The sequence below is a fragment of the Etheostoma spectabile genome, chromosome 9 (genome assembly GCF_008692095.1).
Source record: "Etheostoma spectabile isolate EspeVRDwgs_2016 chromosome 9, UIUC_Espe_1.0, whole genome shotgun sequence".
Lineage (NCBI taxonomy): Eukaryota > Metazoa > Chordata > Actinopteri > Perciformes > Percidae > Etheostoma > Etheostoma spectabile.
Genome location: NC_045741.1, coordinates 35,161,986 through 35,182,053, shown reverse-complemented (window position 1 = coordinate 35,182,053; position 20,068 = coordinate 35,161,986). Strand labels below are relative to the sequence as shown.

General features: G+C 41.0%; 2 protein-coding genes and 1 long non-coding RNA gene across 4 annotated transcripts; 1 reads left to right on the top strand and 2 right to left on the bottom strand.

The window, feature by feature from the left end:
• Positions 1-1,731: 1,731 nt before the first annotated feature.
• LOC116696122 (cytochrome b-c1 complex subunit 6, mitochondrial) lies at positions 1,732-4,662 on the bottom strand. Its single transcript, XM_032526878.1, has 4 exons — positions 4,472-4,662; positions 3,961-3,999; positions 3,333-3,494; positions 1,732-1,938 (listed from the first exon to the last, which is right to left on the bottom strand). The coding sequence occupies exons 1-4, from the start codon at positions 4,514-4,516 to the stop codon at positions 1,906-1,908; spliced, it is 279 nt and encodes a 92-aa protein (XP_032382769.1). The 5' UTR covers positions 4,517-4,662; the 3' UTR covers positions 1,732-1,905.
• Positions 4,131-4,550, top strand: LOC116696123 (uncharacterized). Its single transcript, XR_004333629.1, has 2 exons — positions 4,131-4,248; positions 4,357-4,550. It is a non-coding gene; the product is annotated as an uncharacterized LOC116696123 (long non-coding RNA).
• A 3,432-nt stretch (positions 4,663-8,094) lies between the features above and the next one.
• On the bottom strand, positions 8,095-19,027 carry LOC116696141 (neurogenic locus notch homolog protein 1). 2 transcript variants are annotated; one of them, XM_032526902.1, is made up of 17 exons: positions 18,885-19,027; positions 18,256-18,382; positions 18,068-18,128; positions 17,805-17,981; positions 16,105-16,227; positions 15,792-15,911; positions 14,209-14,331; positions 13,741-13,866; positions 13,380-13,508; positions 13,159-13,251; positions 12,969-13,064; positions 12,713-12,808; positions 12,433-12,528; positions 9,694-9,795; positions 9,494-9,599; positions 8,812-8,928; positions 8,095-8,532 (listed from the first exon to the last, which is right to left on the bottom strand). In XM_032526902.1, exons 2-17 carry the CDS (start codon positions 18,376-18,378, stop codon positions 8,454-8,456), a joined length of 1,767 nt encoding a protein of 588 aa, XP_032382793.1. In that variant the 5' UTR covers positions 18,379-18,382; positions 18,885-19,027; the 3' UTR covers positions 8,095-8,453. The 2 variants fall into 2 exon arrangements, with proteins under 2 accessions (XP_032382793.1, XP_032382795.1); XM_032526904.1 differs by having other exon boundaries at positions 17,805-17,978.
• Positions 19,028-20,068: the final 1,041 nt, after the last annotated feature.

The window sequence follows — 20,068 nt, the reverse complement described above, 5'->3', positions numbered from 1 at the left end:
CCAGTGCTGACACCCAAGTCACTTCATAAGTTATGTGACAGTAAATTTCTAGATGCTTCTGGAGTTCATTTCAACTGACCCTGTTAAATGTATATTTTGGCCAACAGATAGCAACACTTGGATCAAATCTGTTCATATCTAATGTGACATCATCGCATTTGTCCCCTCCAGTGTCTCAGCTAATAGTCAAGCATTTCCAAAAGAAAACTCATCTTAGTGACTGATTTTTCAGCCAGGACTTGTGTGCATGTGTGCATATTCAATGCACTTTTAGCACTTTTTGAAATACCTTCTCTTTGCTTTCCTTTTATAATAATCACATTCATGAAAAGAGCAAGTTTTCGAACTGGTAACAAATTGTGGTGAGGCCTTCCTAACTCAATGTTCTTACAATTGGCAAACCCCAATTTCAATGAAGTTGGATGTTGTGTAAAAGCCAAATAAAAACAGAATAAAATGATTTGCAAACACTTTCCAACCTATATATAATAGAATACCAAGACAAGCTATTTCATGTTCAAACTGATAAACGTTAAAGCTTTTTGGTAAATATTAACTCATTTTAAATTTGATGTCTGCAACACGTTCCAAAAAAGATGGGACAGGGCCCAGGGCAATAAAAGACGTTGAGGAATGCTCAGAAAACACCTATTTGGAACATTCCACAGGTGAAAGGGTTAAATGGTCATGATTGGGTATAAAAGGAGCATCCCCAAAAGCCTCAGTTGTTCACACGCAAGGATGGGGCGAAGTTCAACACTGTGATGAACACTGAGATACATCTGTGATGTATGGGGGGGGGGGGGGGGGGGGGGTTTAGTGCCCATGGCATGGGTAACTTGTACATCTGTGAAGGCACCTTTATTTTGGAAATGTACATAGAGGTTTGGGAGCAACATACGGATGCCCATCCAAGCCAAGTCTTTTCAGGGACGTCCCTGCTAATTTTAGCAAGACAATGCTCATTCACATTCTGCACGTATTACAACAGCGTGGGTTCGTAGTATAAGAGTGTGGGTACCAGACTGGCCTGCCTGCAGCCCAGACCTGTCTCCCATTGAAAATGTGTGGCTCAATATTAAGTGCAAAATACGACAACGGAGACCCCGGATTGTTGAGCAACTTAAGTCGTACATTAAGCAAGAATAAGAAAGACTTCCACCTGCAAAGCTTTAACAATAAATGTCCTCAGTTCCCAAATGCCTATTGAGTGTTGTTAAAAGAAAAGCTGATGTAACACAGTGGTAAACATGCCCATCCCGGCTTTTTTTGGAACGTGTTGAAGGCATCAAATTCAAAATGCATGAATATTTGCAAAACAAAAAATCTAAAGTTTATGAGTTTAAACATTAAATATCTCCTTTGTCGTGTATTCATTTGAATATGGAAAAGGATTTACAAATGATTGTTTTCTGTTTTTATTTACATTTTACACAGCATTTTATTGGAATTGGGGTTTGTAATATCAACTTTTACAGAAATCAGTTTATAGGGGTTCAGATTTACAAACATAATTTTGGAATGTATTGGATTCTATGATATATATTCTTATTGTTAAAGTTATACTGTACACATTTGTTTCTTCATTTAATGTTTATTTACTATTAATGTGTTTCATACATATGTATGCACCATCCACCAGAGCAAGCTCCTTGTAAGTGTTACTTACTTTGCAATAAATCCTTTTCTGATTCTGATTCTATAGTCAGAAAATACACTTGTGACAAAAGGTAAGGTTATAAAGCTCTTTAATGAAATACTTCCTTCACACATACAGATACACTATAGTATATGTTTAAAGTTACAACATATAGTATATCCACAAATAAATGTGTTTAAAACCATGTTCTCCTCATAATACAATATTTGAAGAATGTCATCAGCCAGCGGTGCAACAGGAAGACTTCATTTGACCGAATGGAAGAGTTTGTTTGACACCTACAGAGGACATAAGAGGACATTCATTAATTTATACATAATACATGCAGTGCAGGGACGGGTTAACTGCTTCAAATCATGTCACAAAGACATTTTAATAGCACTCAAGTTACAGTAACATGCAGGTCATAAACAATTCCACCATATAAAGGCTTATCTTATGGGCCGTCCATACCAAGAACAATAACTAAATATGTAGTTTTAAAAACTGTTCTTACTCAAGTGGATGGTGGAGTCCACTCCCCTACCAACAACAACAGTGGCAAGACATGTCGATGGGATCACTTTTAGATTGATTTGATGAACGTTAGTAACACTGACAGCCAATTAAAATCCATCTGAATTTACAACATGGCACGACAGATGAGGCAAGTGGGTCAGTCACGCAACTTTTCCACTCGCTGGGGCTTAGATCTGTGTATTTTTTAACATTAGTACTTTCTCATGTCACAGAAACCACAGAGTGAATCCTGTGTTTTGGATGTTATCATCACACGGTTGGTGTTGTCTTGTGTCTGTTCCGGTGATCTGCACATATCTAACACCTGCACACCGCTATATTAACATATAGCCTACCGATAAACGTCAGTGTTTGATACTTCAAGCTTGGTGTTGCTGCATGTATTTTATTTCCTTTTACTGGTAACAACGTTACCAGCTAACTTATAGGACTCGCCCTTTACACCTCGCTCAACTTGCATTTGTAGGCCTATTGGCTTATTAGTGAAAGCATCATGCAGACACAATAATTTAAACTATGTAAATGTTCAAATGCATATCTGCAGTGCAACATGCAGATGCCACCAGAGAAGAAATGCTTACAAGACATTGGTCTAAACTCCAGATATAGATATGTATAGGCCTATGGGTTTGATCTGCCTGCTATCACATGCATCTCAAACGTGTGTCTTGTAAATCTATACCAATCTAAACCAAACAGACATTGGTCTACTTTACACATGACGCAAGTTAGTAGCTCGTCATGATGGTAGAAAAGAAATGCAATGTGTCACAGCTGCACATTGGTGACTGTAAAAGACAGTGAAACATTTGATTTTGTCGATCAAAGGAAATTATTTTAATTTGATCAGGTAGGCTATAATACAGCCATCATAGTTAACTAATACTCGCAGTCCACAGTTTTCTTTTCACACATTCAATTGGAAAATAACACAATTAAAGTAACAACATGCTTAGGTGGCTGACACGGAGCTCTCCAAATGACAGAGCTTAGCATTAACCAGTGCTGTTGTTAAAGTAGCTTTTTGGCCTACCGCTAGCAAAACTAGTGTTAGCCAAGCTATTACACAACAAATAAAATGCCTACCCATGAAGCTTGACTTCTTTGAATTTTTATCTTTCGGCTTGATACAATTGGCAAATGTCACACTTACACAGTGGTCCCGAGCATGCAGGAAGTCAAACAGCTCCTCAGTACAATCCTCCGCCGTCGAAGACCGGGAGCCAACTCTGGTCTCACAATGCTCCAGGCGCTCCCGAGTGTGAACGCAGTGCTCTGTCTCTTCACACTTCTGTCGCATCGTTTCAAGGGGATCCTGAAACAGAATATGCAGCATTGAGAATATGTACCTTGATGAGTGCCCTTCATAAGGGGACACGCATTCAGTCAGTAATACACTCACTTACCCCATTGTTATCAACCAGGAACTAAATATTGGAACATCTAAACACAACCTACACAAAAGCCTCTAAAATGACCATAGCTGTACCTGACAAACTAGTCACCAAGTGTATGAGGGGGATTTAGAGGGAATAAAAACTCAAATTGTCTACAGCAGCTTTTTTTTTTCTTTTACACCTTTCTCTCTCATGTTTGTCAGTTTAATATTGCTTTTCAAGATAAATGTTCCTTTTCTTGCTTGACAATTCGATATATTTAATAAAAAGTCTAATCCAGTTAAATATAAGGGCGGTCAGACTCCCGATTAAACCCATAATCTCACAATACAGGAGGGACAGTTGACACATTTTGATTCTGATGTGGATCTGCAACAAACATACCACCATGTCTTGCTCTTCTTCCTCCTCTTCTTCCTCCTCCTGAAACAGACATAACGTTACGTAGCGAAATTATAACGTTAGTCCACTCCCATCTATCAGACAAAAGCTGTCGTTTTGGTATAAATTACACATTCAACAATTAGCAAGACACCTACCAACGACGAACTAGTTAGAATACAACTTGCTTTCTGCTGCTTATTAAGCCTCATAATGTTTCTGAACTTCGATGGAAATTATAACGTTAGCCAATGCTAACGTAAGCTAGGTGATGAAGCATACACATAGACTGTATAGATATTGAATATATATATATATATATATATATATATATATATATATATATATATATATATATATATATATCAGTCTATATAGACTGTATTCATCTAGCGTTAGCTAGCTATGGATGATGACAGCTTAGTTAGCCGTATAATATGTTAGCTTGCTAGCTAAAAATAACCAAACGTTTCTGGCATAGCAGATTTGTCTTAATTCTGTCAAAGCTACTAACATCCCCGGGCTCTCCGTTCAGGATCATCTTCTCCTCAAACACCATGATTTTGGTGCTCTTGACCTTAAATGACCGGCTGCCAAATCTCGAGTGTTGGAGGACACAGCGTGTCACAAAAGCTAACAAGTCAGCGACTGTCACAGTTTCCGGTCATTGGATTTTCAAAACAAATCTCCCGTTTAACTTTGTTTCAACCATACAGCTATGGGGCAAGCGTGAAAATAAAGACATCCTCATTGAAAGCGTTAATGAAAATACCGTACATTTTTGTCAATTATTTTTAGCCGTGCCTGAAACCAACAAACTGGCTCAATTAGTGGCGAGCACATAGCTACAACACAACGTTTGATACGATCATAAAAAGTTGTACGGAGGCACAACAGGCTTAGGAACAACCAAAAGGTTTAACAAATACCATAACGTTCACCCTTCCACTCACTAAGTAGCAGTTTTTCTGTTTTAACTGTTTGTTTTTTTGAATCAGTCGATTAATGCGTTTTATTTTGAAGTTTGGCAGACATGTGGGTTGTGTGCTTCCCTCTCGCCACTAGTATAAATACTGAACTAGCTGAATAGATACAACTGTGGCATAAAGTAAGGCCCATTTAGTACTTTTGATCTTTCTTAAATAATGGACTAGTCCGGGTCTACTGTTAATAATTCCTCATTACAGAATTAATACCACACACATGCAGAGACAGATTTAAAGAACTGTCTTGAATCTGCCTTCTGAAAATAAAACTGTTCAATTCAGTCAAGTCCAGTGTTTCCCTTTATCTATACACTACATCATAGCCTACAATAATATGTGTTTCCATCTTTGTGACAACAGTTTGTGAGAGGCATAGGCCTGGGCTGATTAATGTTTTCCTCTGTGGCTGAGGCTCAGGGCGCACTTTAAAAAAGTTTTTCATGTACTAAATATGCAAACTCTCTCTCTCTCTCTCTCTCTCTCATATATATATATATATATAAATACATATATATATATATATATTATATATGTTTTTATATATAACAGTATATATAGAAGTGCAAGTAGGCCTACTTGCACTTGTTGTCTGGAGTTTTCACCTTCAAGGTTGAAACACTTCATTGGAAGCCGTTGTTTGGGTAAAAGTGTAGACTAAATGACAATGGATGTAAGTTAATATAACACCGAAATGCTGTGCAACTTTTACAGGTTTACATGCCAACAGTATAATCACAGACCTAAATCCCTTCAGCTACAAACTCTTCTGCCTGGCTGGTCCTGGAGCACCATGCAGGCTCAGGAACAGCTTCCTCCCACAGGCTGCAAGACTTAGGACTCTTGAACTATTGAGCTCTGAGCTAACCACATGTCACTTTATCTTTATATACTTTAACCTACCATCACACCAGCTCCCCCTCAGAGTTATAGCCCACTAAATAGTTATTTTGTTCACTAGAAGCTTTAACCTGATGCTTCTTCACTACCTCAACTACAGTGGACAGTGTCATTACTAAAGGACTGAAGACAATGCTTCTCCAGCTCCCACATCCAGCATATGGGGTAAAACCGCTGCTGTGTATAATGTAGCTTGTTGGACGGATTTACTTCCACAAACAGCCACAGCATGGATAACAATGTGCAATTAAATGGCTCAATGAGACCATCTGACTTAGGATGAAATGGGAAATTTCTGGTTTCGTTAATATTTAGAAATTGAAAGTTGATTCTTTAAATGAAATAGACTCAGCTGTGCACACTGTCCACAGCATGCCCAGTGTGCCCAAAGTATTCCCACAGTGTGTTAAAGAAGCAAAAAGAGTCAGGATTCTTGTGTTGTAAAATGAACGCAAAGAGAGCAGTGTTAGATAAGAGCACATCAAAGACACACACCTGACATACTGTATGATAAAGAATCCTATAAACCCTCGTGTTGTCCTTGGGTCAAACTGACCCGTTTTCAGTTTATTTATTCATTTTTAGTCACAAAAAATGGGCCGTTGAAATAAGCGCTGAAAATATCAACATTAAAAACATCAAAAAACTTTGGAAAAAACACCAAAAACACTTAAAAAAAAGCACCACAACATTATAAAAGCAACCAAAACGTTTTTTTTCATGGTTGAAGGGAAGACAACACAAGGGTTAAGAATAATTTTACGAGTGCATTCACATTTTGACGCTCTGTCAGTGTAACTGTTGTCCTCACGATGCTATCTAACTCAAAAGCAAGCTGTCTTGTACTGCACACACTGTTTCCAAAATCATTGATCTCCCAACCCCAGCCTCCCTGACTACAGTGACAGAGCCCCTCTGACACTGAAATCTGACACCAAAAGACTCTGGACACCCCCACAATTTATTTATTTTTCCCACTTTTCTTCCATCTGGCTGCAGATACAGGACACGTTTTTGAAAATTGCATCCCCAAAATCACCAAAACGGGAGAAACTTCGGCAAAACAATTCTTGTGAATAGTTTTGACTGGTACATTATGTATTGATGTACTAATTTTGTTCTTAATTTATTGAATAATTGTTTGGGGGATAAAATGACAGAATTATAGTGAAACATTTTCCAGTTCCAAAGGTGACGTTTTTACATGTCTATTAATTCATCCATGCTGCAGGCCGCAGCTGGACCTTTCTCATGTGAACTGCGAGGGAAACTAAAAAAACATTTGTCACTGGGTGGCAGTACTGGACTGAATGATATGAAACAAATCAAGGACATGGCATACAGAGGTCATGACATATCTGTAATTGACATTGAAAACATGACAGCAAACAGCTAGGCTATGTAGCTGGTGGAGTATTGGCATCCTGAGCCGAGAATGAAGTCCCACTCCTTCTGTGTTGAAATCCAAGCTACTCTGTACTTTGTTTTGATAGTTGGTCCGGCCACGTTTGCATGCGAGTTCCTCACTTTGGTTGGCCCATTGTTTTTTGCATTGTCAGCCTATGTCCTTTCCAATTACTTTAGGTGTCCATTGAAACTTTACCTGCGTCCTGCCCAGGGGCTGAAGTTAACTTTTTTGGCCACCAAGAATACACATTTAAGTGCTGTAAAGTTATTAACATTGTCATTAAGGAGCAGACACATTCCTTTTCCTCCACCTCATTTTCTGAGCCATACACACGACCGACCGTTTTACTTTTCTTTGAATTATCCTCATCTTTTTGATGGTTGCTTGTTTCAGCCAGCCTCTTCCCTCCAGTAATGTGCCACCACATTTGCAGCTCAAGTCCAAGCAAACGGCGGCCTTAATTGAAATGACTGAAAAATGGCTAAACAACTGAATCACTCAATTTTCTTTGGCTGCCAAGGTAGCAGGTAGTTTGTCAGTTTTACCCACCAATGGAAGAATTCACCCCCGTTTGGCGTGTGGTCGGGTATTTCAGGCCCTGGTCCTGCCCCTTTCCCATTTCTATTTAGTAACATTTGGAGGAATAGTTTTAGAGCAAGATGGACAAACAAAAAAGAAAAAAAAAAACAGAGAGAAGAGGATAAGGTCCCTTGCGGCTGATACATCCAAATGTTCCAGACAGTAATTCTAGTTTATCAACCTCATTATTTGAAATGAACTCTTTGACTTCTCTAGCACCTCACACTTGTCATCATTATTATTAGACAATCATTGACAAGAGTTCACAATATTGATACCATTTTGTAAAAAAAGGAACGTTTATTAACTTTCAGCTGCCATCCACAAACAAGACATATAATGAATCCATTGCACATTGGATATACTGAGGAATATTTCTCATGAAATGTAAACATGTGACTATACAGAACTAATTAAAGATAATCGTCAACATACATCACAGATCAAATACCAGCCTTAATGATACATTTCCCCTTTATATTTCAACATAGAGGCTGCCCTCAGCGACGCCCTCTCACTTATTCAGTTACATTTCATTTTACAACTTGTTTCATTTTAGTTTTTGCTGTGTTGCACATCTGTTGGGTGATGTTTTTTAAGGACAACAAGCTTTTACATAACATTGCTCATCTGCCCTTCCTCTCTGGACACTGGATTTTGTAGCCCACCCTGTATGCCTGCAGGTACACACGGGCCTGGTTCATCCTGAAAACACAATCACAGAGCATGTATTAATATTATAATTACACTCTGATCTAACTTAACCTTTCCATGCGTTGATGGTCACCCACATGCTACTGTAACACACCTCTCACATTTGCCTGTGCAATAATGTTTTGTCATAAACATGAATAACTATTTATAAATCAATTTAAGTAAGTACATATAGAAGAAAAAACTCCACCGTTCTGCTACTCCAAAGACATGACAACCTTAGGACCTACCTAATTCAGATCTGGAGGATGTAATAAGAAAACAGGAAACCTGTATTTAGTGCAAAGCTGAACTCCCAGGGGTCCACAGCGGTCCACGTAACTCTCCCTAAATGCCTTTCGGACAGCTCGAGCCAAGCTGACCACCATGGTGACCACAGGGCACGTCCTTGGACACACAAACACATCCATGAGAATAAGTCAAAGTGGCTTTTGAATCATATAGCATTCTGAAACCTACACCCATTTCAACATCTGCTCAACAAATTGACAAATAATAAAAGCAGCAGTATTATTGGTGTTTTTTAACATTTATGATAATTATCTTGACACTAGGTATTAGGTACTATTTGGAAAAGATGTAAATGAACACTGCCTTTAACTGTAACTATTAGTCTGAATGGGGGGCTTTCAGATTAACCTTTTATGTAAAACAGAGGGTGTGCTCCCTTGTATGTTTGCATAGAGACACAGTCAACAAAATGGGGTGCACCTCACACATGAAGACTAGACTAGACCATTCAGGACAATTCAGGCCGTGTAAAGAGCGCCACAGCTGTACTGATGTTGTTGCAGACGCCTAATCACAATTAGAGCATGTCGAAAGCTGTACATCACATAACAGGTAAACAGTTGTACCCCGTTGATATAATTTGCTTGAGTAAAAACAACTTTCATTGGAAAAGCAGACCGGTAATGAGCATTAGACAGAACACAGTGGTGTTCATACTCACAGCCTCTCACAGCGCAGGCCTGCAGTGCCCTCAGGACAGGTACAGGTGTTGTGAGGACTGCATGTGGCCCCGTGCTGGCAGGGCGGCACACAGGGGGTGGTCAGCGCTGCAGACACACCACACGGCAAGAGTCTTAATGCAAAGGGACGGCAAAGAATCGTCTTTTTAACACACAGACACACACACAAACACAGACTTACCCGTTTCACAGAGACGTCCGGTAAATCCTTTTTCGCAGCGGCACCTGTTGAGGCCCACACACACTCCACCGTTCTTACAAGGTGTCTGACACTGAACAGGCTCTGAGGGAGACAGAAAAGAACAGTAAAGTTTGTGGTAGAAATTCACAGAGCATCTATTAAAGTTAGTGTATTGTAGTAGTTAAGATTGGTTATGTTATTTTGAATTGGGACATCAGTGACTGATGACTAGTAGAGCAAACAATGGCCAAAACAAGCTGGACTTCCCGCTGGCTGGACGGTTTGTTTTGTATGTAACATGACCCTGATGATCCCCTTAAAAACTAATGTTTTTGCATGCCTACTGACAACACTTTACACTGGGATGTTGAACACTTATTATAGAGGCTGGAAATCCTGCAGCTTCCGGAAAAATCAACAAACTTTGTAGAGCTTTCCACGGGTAGAGTATCTAACGCATTTTTTACCTTTTTTGATCAATGATAGTCCAAGTCATATTTGCAATTAACACCATTGGTTCTATTGGTTCGATTGGTTCCTATTTATACTAAGGGCACTAATTGGCTCTTACAAACTTACTAACTACTAACTTACTAACAGTAAGCCTTCAGAGACATTCATATATATACACACACACACACACACACACACACACACACACAGAACTGTAGATTTTGTATTTGGCATTCCATTTTGCTCGTCAGGTCTCTGTAAATTAAGAGAGTGGTCTAGACCGGCTCTGTCTAATCTAAATGTCCTCAGGTAATATTGTCTGTTGTGATTTAACACTAAATTGAATATTACATTTTTCATAAAGCCATTTTTTAGCTCATAATTTGAAGTTTCGAATTCTTCATCCGCGAAGTAGAGAAGTAGAGCTTTTATCTCCTTGGCTTACAGACGGCATTCAATGACGGTAATACACTACAGTACAGCAATATAGAAAAATATAACAACAGAAAGCAGCAAAGAGACAAAGCTAGAAACCAGGAAATACTCTGCTGCATCCACAGCTGGTAAAAACCCAAATCCCATTTTGTTTAAAAAGCCCAACAGCTGACGGAATAATGGAACCTCATACATCAGTTAGTGCCTCCTCTTGAGAGATAAAACCTGAGTCCTGATGGAAGTAAATTAAACTCAGAGTGTAAAAGGTGCAGGGATTGTGTAACGGGTGCCAGAGCAGAGAACAAATTATTATTATTAAGTAAAAACCATCAGAGGTTACAGTGGGGAAAACAAGTATTTGTTCATCTACCAACCAGTAAGAATTCCGGCTCTCACAGACCTGGTAGTTTTTCTTTAAGAAGCCCTCCTGTTCTCCACTCATTACCTGTATTAACTGCACCCGTTTGAACTCGTTACCTGTATAAAAGACACCTGTTCACACACTCAATCAAACAAACGGACTCCAACCTCTCCAAATGGCCAAGACCAGAGAGCTGTGTAAGGACATCAGGGATAAAATTGTAGACCTGCACAAGGCTGGGATGGGCTACAGGACAATAGGCAAGCAGCTTGGTGAGAAGGCAACAACTGTTGGAGCAATTATTAGAAAATGGAAGAAGTTCAAGATGACGGTCAATCTCCCTCGGTCTGGGGCTCCATGCAAGATCTCACCTCGTGGGGCATCAGTGATCATGAGGACGGTGAGGGATCAGCCCCTAAATACACGGCAGGACCTGGTCAGTGACCTGAAGAGAGCTGGGACCACAGTCTCAAAGAAAACCATTAGTACAACACTACGCCGTCATAGATTAAAATCCTGCAACGCACGCAAGGTTCCTCTGCTCAAGCCAGCGCATGTCCAGGCCCATCTGAAGGTTGCCAATTAACATCTGGATGATCCAGAGGAGGAATGGGAGAAGGTCATGTGGTCTGATGAGACAAAATAGAGCTTTTTGGTCTAAACTCCACTCGCAGTGTTTAGAGGAAGAAGAAGGATGAGTACAACCCCAAGAACACCATCCCAACCGTGAACCATGGAGGTGGTACTATCATTCTTTGGGGATGCTTTTATGCAAAGGGGACAGGACCACTGTACCGTATAGAGGGAAGGATGGATGGGGTCCTTCCCTCAGTAAGAGGCTTGAAGATGGGTCGTGTCTGGGTCTTCCAGCATGACAACGACCCGAAACACACAGCCAGGGCAACTAAGGAGAGGCTCCGTGAGAAGCATCTCAACTTCTTGGAGTGGCCTAGCCAGTCTCCAGACCTGAACCCAATAGAAAATCTTTGGATGGAGCTGAAAGTCCGTATTGCCCAACGACCGCTCTGAAACCTGAAGGATCTGGAGAAGGTCTGTATGGAGAAGTGGGCCAAAATCCCTGCTGCAGTGTGTGCAAACCTGGTCAAGAACTACAGGAAACATATGATCTCTGTAATTGCAAACAAAGGTTTCTGTACCAAATCATACAATGTGATTTTCTGGATTTTTGTTTTAGATTCTGTCTCTCACAGTTGAAGTGTACCTATGACAAAAATAAGAGACATCTACATACTTTGTAAGTAGGAAAACCTGCAAAATCAGGAGTGTATCAAATACTTGTTCTCCCCACTGTATATTGTCTTAGTTATAGATTGCATTTTCTGTTTTACATAAATTAGTGCAAGTAGGCAACAACTATCATAACTACCATACTTTGACGATGATTTGTTGTAAAACATGGGTCCTGTGTGTGAATATTTCAGTTATGTAACAATGAATAGATACAAATGTAAAGGCGAGTGGTACCTCACCTATCTGGCAACGAGCTCCTTGCCATCCACCAACACATGTGCATTTGTCAACATCTGCACATCTTCCTCCGTTTTGGCAGGCAGGAGTGCACAAAGCTGCAAAACACACACACACGGACACTGCTTCTTTGTTTTTCCATCATGGCATAATGCATATTTCAACAGGCAGGGCTGCCCCTAAGCAGGGAGGCAGGGAGTTAGAAAGAACTAGCTACCCCCCAGAAGTACCTGGATGGCTGGTGTAACTGATGCCAGATGTGGTGGTGGTTTTGTTACTTACGCAAGAGGCACTGGGGGCCGGTGTAGTCAGAGGAACACTGGCAGGTCTCAGGCCCCACACAGCGTCCACCGTTAGCACAGGGCAGCTCACACACCGCTGACAGAAAGCAAAAGGAAGTGACCATTTGTAATTGCTTATGCAACATGCCTTGTTTACTCAATGTAACTTATATTCTCCTGTGTTTATACAGAGTGTCTCTACAGTGCTTGCTTGAACAGAAGTGGGGCAGTCTTTGTTAAGGTCAGAGGTGATGTACCTGTGTGGCAGCCTGCTCCGGTCCAGCCAGAAGGACACAGACACTTGTTCCAGCGCATACAGCTGCCTCCATGGGCACAGGGTGGGGAGCACATGGCTGAAATACACAATCAACATGGATCTATTTCTCACAGCAACTGCAAATAACAATCACGTATGTGTTATCCATGTACAACAGTCAAAGTTTGTACCTGAGCATCCAAGTCCAGGGTAGCCTGGAGGGCAGTCACAGGTGTTTGGGGCCACACACACTCCATAGTTCTGACAGCGAGGGTTACACACAGCTGGAATTGGCAGAAAAGTCAATACGATTTTGTTTTATTATTTATTATAACCCCTTACAAAAACAAGAACAAGCAGTACCAATCCTGGTGTCTGCGATATTACAGTAGATGTTTGAAGTTTGACTCACGCTGGCACTTGGTGAGGTCATCAGTTCTCACTTCATACCCCTTGCTGCAGGCACAGTTAAAGCCACCAGGATGGTTCACACAGAGATGCTCACAGCCTCCGTTTGTAAAGTCCCCGCACTCGTTCACATCTTATGACGAAAGACAGTGGGATCTTTAAACAGGCAGACATTTCAAAACAGTGAAAAAATCTGTCGTAAGTAGATTGTTTATTTCCTTTTGGACTGAGTGACATCCTTTTAACCGAGATGTAATTTAGTAGAATGAACACTGTCAAAGTGGCGAGTAAAAAATGGATGACAAGTGTTTCCAGCCCTTAACTGTTTTTTTATCTGAAGGATTAAACCCAAAAATCTGTCTCACCCACGCAGCTCCTCTGGTCCTCGCCCAACTTCCAGCCTGCTCGACAGCTACACTGGACCTGGCCCTCCGCCCTCACGCTACATGTATGGTCACAACCACCATTTCTCAGCTTGCAGGATGTAACATCTGTTCAAGAAAAAAAATATATATTTTAACACTGAATATTTACAGATTATTAAAGTGTTTTGGGCAGAGCTGAAAAGATTGATCCGTAAACTAATACGAAAATCAATAAATCTGTCATTTCTCAAGCAACACATAATTAGAATTATTAAAGCGATTGTTTGTAGCCAATGATATCTGGGCTACAGTGAGATCACGGAAAACCCAAAAATATAAGTAATAAGAAAAGAAGTTTGACGCGCTATATGTAAAGTTTTCAAATTTTTTATAGATGCAATTTATACTCTTACATACTATTCATTCTTTTTTTGGACTCAAAATAATGTGATGTAATGGGAAACGTACTGCTGCAGGTGAGGTTGTCTGTGTCTAGCAGCAGAGGAGGAGGGCAGTGGCAAGTATGTCCTCCTGGAGTGTTGGTGCAGGTGTGAGAGCAGCCGCCACTCTGGAGTTTACATTCATCAATGTCTGAGCACAAACACACACACAGAAACAGACACACACAGGTAAAAAAAATTGGCACATTTATCTCTGCTGTGCAACTGATACCTAACTCAGTCTGGCTTTATCATCTCACTAACTCTCAAAAATGTGCCCTTAGGACATCCACTTACGTCTGAGCAGAAAAGACGCACACACACAAAATCAGACAGTGTAACACATTCATGACAATTATTGTGTCTTCTGCAGCCTGTTTAAATTGATAAAATGAGTTGGTACACAGTGAGAAGTGAAAGAGTGTTGGTAATTGACTGACCCACACAGGTGTGGCCATCAATGTGTAGCGGTGCCGGGGCCTGCAGGAGCATGGAAAAGCCCCCGGTGTTGATAAAAATGTTTTGCAGGCCTTAAAAGTGCCAAAAAAATCATCCACACTGTGGGATAGAGACATTTAGTTAATTTTTACAAGCCTCATGTTTGAAAAAAAAACACCCGTTTTTTTTTTTTTAAGAGCGTTTGCACAAGGGGAAAAGTAAAAAAAAGGGCGCTTGTTTGTCAAAAAAAAAAAAAATGGTATTGGCTTTTAAGGATATACACGAAAGAAGCACCCAAAGACAAATGGGCCCCTTTAAAACCCCTAGGAAAGGGGTTTCCTGTCATTTTGTATGCAAAAAAAAAATTTTGTTTCATGCATTTTTTACAAAAGAATTTTTAATTTGTTACAATGTCTCCCTGTAATACTGTCCTCCCCCCCAGTTGGGGGGAATCACCTTTACGTCAAAAAGGCCAGGCTCGGGAAAGGAGAGCACAATGCCCCCCTAATCCCAAAAAACCCCCCCCGTCCCTCCGTCCACTGACAAACGACATGAAACCTGGGTTCCCTAGGGCAGGGGCGCACCCGGCATGGTACTGATATTAGCGTGTGTGGTGTGTGTGTGTTGGGTGTGTGTGGGGGGGTGTGTGTTTGGGGTTGGGGGTGTGTGTTGGAGAGCTTTTTTTTTTAATTGAAAGGGTTTTAAAGAAAAAAACCGTCCCGGCCCCCTTGCAACTTGCCCCTTCAAAAAGCCCTTTTCGATGGGGCCAAATCTCCTGGATACCCAAAAGGGGGTATAAATCTCCTCCCCAAATCACGAAAAAAAGCAAATACGCAATTTCTCAAAAAGTTGACATTCCTTAAACAGTAAAAGTTGGGGTAATGTTTAAACCCCCACTCCTGGTTTTACCTGTGCATTTTAGTCCATCCCGATAGCGGACCCTAAGCAAAGGCAGTTTACCCCCCCCGGGTTCGTTGGGGCCGTTGTGTGACGTGGCCCTTTTAGGCAACTCATCAAAGTTGTAAAAAAAACTATCCTGAAGGACTGGTGTTGGTGATGCTGTTGGCCAATGCTGTGGCCAACGCAAAATTTTTTTGCAAGTATCCCCACAGCCCCGGATTACTTTAGTCATTTAGTGATATGACACCACTAATGGAAAAAACACAGGGGTACCCAAACAAGAGTGTCCAGCCCCTTTAACCTGGTAGCATTGGCAGAAATAAGAGCCAATGATGTTGCCACAACGAGCGTTGGTGTCACACCCGTGACCACCTGATGCACATTCATTCTCATCTGGAAAGAGATTAAAAAAAAAAACATACCCAAAACTCTGTCCATCTCAATTCGACAATCATTATTTTGCCACTAGGGATAATTTGAATGCAAGGCATAACAGCAAGCATTAAAACATGAGCACACAAAGAAGCTGACCCCGTCTACAGGAAACAGAGTTTTCCATGGAGGGACGGCCGCACTAATTGCTTACCTTCGCAGTGTGTGCCGTTTCCCCGGTAACCTGGTCGACAAACACACTTGTAGCTCCCAACCGTGTTCTCACACACACCATGACCATCACATACTGCAGGATTCTCTGTACATTCATCCACATCTGGGACAGAGGAAGAGAATGCTACATACATACAGTATATATGACTTTTTCATTCACTTGTTTTTCGTGCAATGCACCCTTAAGTTACTAAATCATTTTCATGTCACTAAACCCTAATCAAGTCCTAGTAGGCATTACAATTTGTCCCTGCAACACTATGGGGAGCTGTTGTATCAATATACCACAATGTTTTCTTTTCCCTTTGTGAACACCACATCCATTTCTTTCCTGTAGCAGTTTTGCAAATAACTGTAATTATGGAAATAGCATTAGAATATTGGTTAAAAAAGAAACAAGACAAAATTACAAGAAACTCTTATAAATATGACCTTTCTAAACACTCCAAACTTGCTTAGGATTTGGTTACCTTGACATTTTAACCCCTGGAAAAGCAAGCAGCCTGTGTTAAGCATTAAAAGCAATCATACCTTGACACACCGTGTAGTCTGGACACACAGGACCTGGGACCAGACGTGCAGAAGAGTCACATAGAAGATGAAAAAAAAGAGCATACAAATAGAGTATTGGGAAGATTTCAGAGGGTGGAAATTTGTCATTAAAGGAAAGGTGAAGAGCAGAGAGAGAAGAACTAAACAAGAGTAAAAAATGAGGCAAGCAGCAAAACAATTTAAAACTCTCTATTCCAACCTTCCTTTTGCAAAGGGGGTATATTAATTTGGGAACCAAGGGAAATAAAAAACCAACCTCCATTCAAAAACGGACACAGTCTTTCCGCGTGGTGAAACCCTTTCCGCTAACTTACAAAAACGGCGAGGGCCCTTCCGAACCGGGCTGGCACTGGACCCAAGCGGGGAGTGTTTACACACACTTTCCCTCACGGCACAGTCCTCAAGCTGCACTCATCTAATTTGGGAAGAAAACAAGAATATAATAACAGTTTAGGGAAAACAGATGTTGTAAAAGAGTATGAACTGTATGACTAAAAACAGTCAAACAGTTGGGGGAAGACTTTTTTTAAAGATTTTTTTGGGGTTTTTTGGGCCCTTTATTTTTGGAAAGCGAAGACAGGGAAGTGAGGGGGGGGGGGGGGGGTGGCCTTAGTAGGGGGACACCCTCAATCAGGGAGCTCCGAGCACCTCCCCCAGGTGTATTAGATAAAAAAATTTGAAAAATGTTCATGTAACCACATGCTCACGGGGTCAGAATAAAAATATGTTGACAATACTACCTAACATTTTTGGTCCAACCAAGCTTTACACCTAGGGATGAGAAGGTAAAACCGGGGTTTCCAAATCACTGACACCTCAAGGTATTGGCAAGAAGTAAAAGAAATTTGAGACAAGTATTGTTTTCTAAAGAACGGCTCTGCTATTTTCCTTGAAATTAAGGAACTCTTCTGTGTCACTGATTGTGTTTTGTTTGGCGGTGTGTTATTGATGTATTCTGCAAAAAACTGTTTACAATGCAGAGACTTCCCACCATTCTTCAGTTGCCTCATTTGTATACAGTAATTACACTAATTTCTCAAATTGAATACAGTACTGATTTGTTGATGTTCCAATGTTACACACAGCACCTTCAGTTAAACGCTGGCCCTGATTCTGTCCCCCTCTCACCTTTACACCTTGCAGGCCCCTCCAGAGTGAAGCCCACAGGACAGGTACAGTTGTCACCATCCCTCACCATGCCAGGTGGACAGCCGCAGCCTGTGCTGCTCTCCAGCATCACCTGGTTTCCCAGACACTGAGGAGCAAGACTGGGGCTCTGGGAAATTGTGGTAGTCAAGGGAGCTGCTAATGTAAACGAAAATAAGGGCAATTTAAGGAGAAGCTGAAAAGGCATAAGAGAACCCAGCAAAAGTTGAAAAACAAAAACTCACCTGTAGTTGGTGTGTGGCTCGGTGTCGTCTCGCTGACGTTTCCAATGGCATTCTCAGTCACCTGATTCAAACAAACAGAAGAAACCATCATATTAAGTTTAATTTTTGCAAATTACAATTAGGACAACAGGGACAACTTTAACAGTAAGATCTCTTTGATGGCATGGAGGGTTTCAGTGGTTACTGGCCTGATTCTTGGTGAGCTCTAACTCTGTGTGTTTCAGGACTTCATTTTCCTCGGGGCTGGTCAGAGGCTCAGACACAGACAACACCAGCACCAGGGCTGACAGGAGAGTCCTGAGGTGAGCCATGAATCTGAGTGGCGACAAGGAGATGTGTTTACTGAGCCACCAGCAGGGCCAAAGAACAACAGCCCTGTGTTTAATGATGCAGACAATGACAGATGAGAGCATGTGACAATTAAGGAATGAGTTTATAGAGAAATTGTACTCATGTGAACTGTGTGCAGCAGTCACAGCAGCCAGCAGCCATACAGTGGCATGTCCGGACAGGCAAAACAACATAGCGCATAAGTGCAGCCTGTTATTAAGTTAACATCAACCCCCTGGGCTGTCTGCACGGAACAAAAGAAATACAGGCTACAGTCGCTGCAATACAGCTATGTTTTAGGTAAAGTTAGTTACTTGTAAAAAGTAAAAAAAAAAAAAAAAAAATGGAAGCAGCGGTGTTTATGGAAAACGTCTGCAACAAGAAACTCTGAAACACCATAAATAGGCTACGTCTTTGGGGACTAACTTTTAGAGCAATGATGCGATACACAAGCTGAGACAAAGTGTAACAAATGTGGTCGACTTACCCGGGTTAGATCTACTCGCACTTATGAACGGATTTGTGTCACCAGAAAATAGACGGAGACAGCGAGTTATTCAAATGTCAAAATGTTGGTCCTGTCTTCTCCAGATGCGGACCCGTGCCGCCGCAAGCCTATGTGTCAGTATGGGGGGGGGGGGGGGGCTCCACATCCTGTCCAGGAACTCTGCACTTCCCATTCTACAAATCCCAAAGCACCCGCAAGAGAAGAGCAGTCATGATGTGGCCCTGCTTTGGACCCTGACATGGAGGTCATAAAGCAGTCAGGAGGCTCGGTCAGCCAGGGGACATGAGGTCAAAGAGACTTCACAACCGAGTTCATTAGGTTAAAAAGACTACATGCTACACTCTGCCTGATGTTGCAAACATCTGGGGGTTTTAGTAACATATTTGGGTGCACTATTCTTTAGGACATTTAGGTTCATAAGAAGGTATTTTTCCAGTTGGGCTTCACGTAGACTATTACACTTCTTTAAAACACTGCTTCGGTTGGGATCATTTGATCTGTCTCTAAATAATGGTGAATTGCACATATTTGTCAGTTAACTGGAGGAAGTGTGGTCCTCTGCTGCTGACCAGTGAGCAGCTCTACTGGATGACATCAGTGCCTTGCTCAAAGTGCAGCGTTACCATTTCCGTTTTCTATCCAGATGTACAGTATATCTAAACATTATCTTGAGTGATCTGTCCAAATTTCTCAAGTTTATTAGAACCCATCTTGTATGTTTGCCAAATAATGTGTCAACCAGGGATTACTTTTTCTTTATTATCATTGTCAAAATCAAGTAAGACACACACTGAACAGCACGGAAGCAGTAGTTTATTTTTGTGCCTGTAGCTGCGACTTTTTAAATGTCTGTACTCGTTTGAATGCAGACATCAAAACAGACAATGTGAGGAATCTACTGGTTGATGGTTTTTATTTGTCTCTCAATTGGAAACCATTAGAAATCTTCTGATGGTTTTCTGAACGTTTCTCCTCTCCACCACCAGGGCTATACAGACACTCCACAGTTTAACAAGCTCAACTATAAGACTTGGAATATAACATATGGTAAATACAACTATTCATATTTTGTAAGGTCTTAATATGTATTTAAACACACAGATACCATGTTTGAAGATAAAGATAAAAAGGACATAAAAAAAGGACATATTGACAAATGTTAT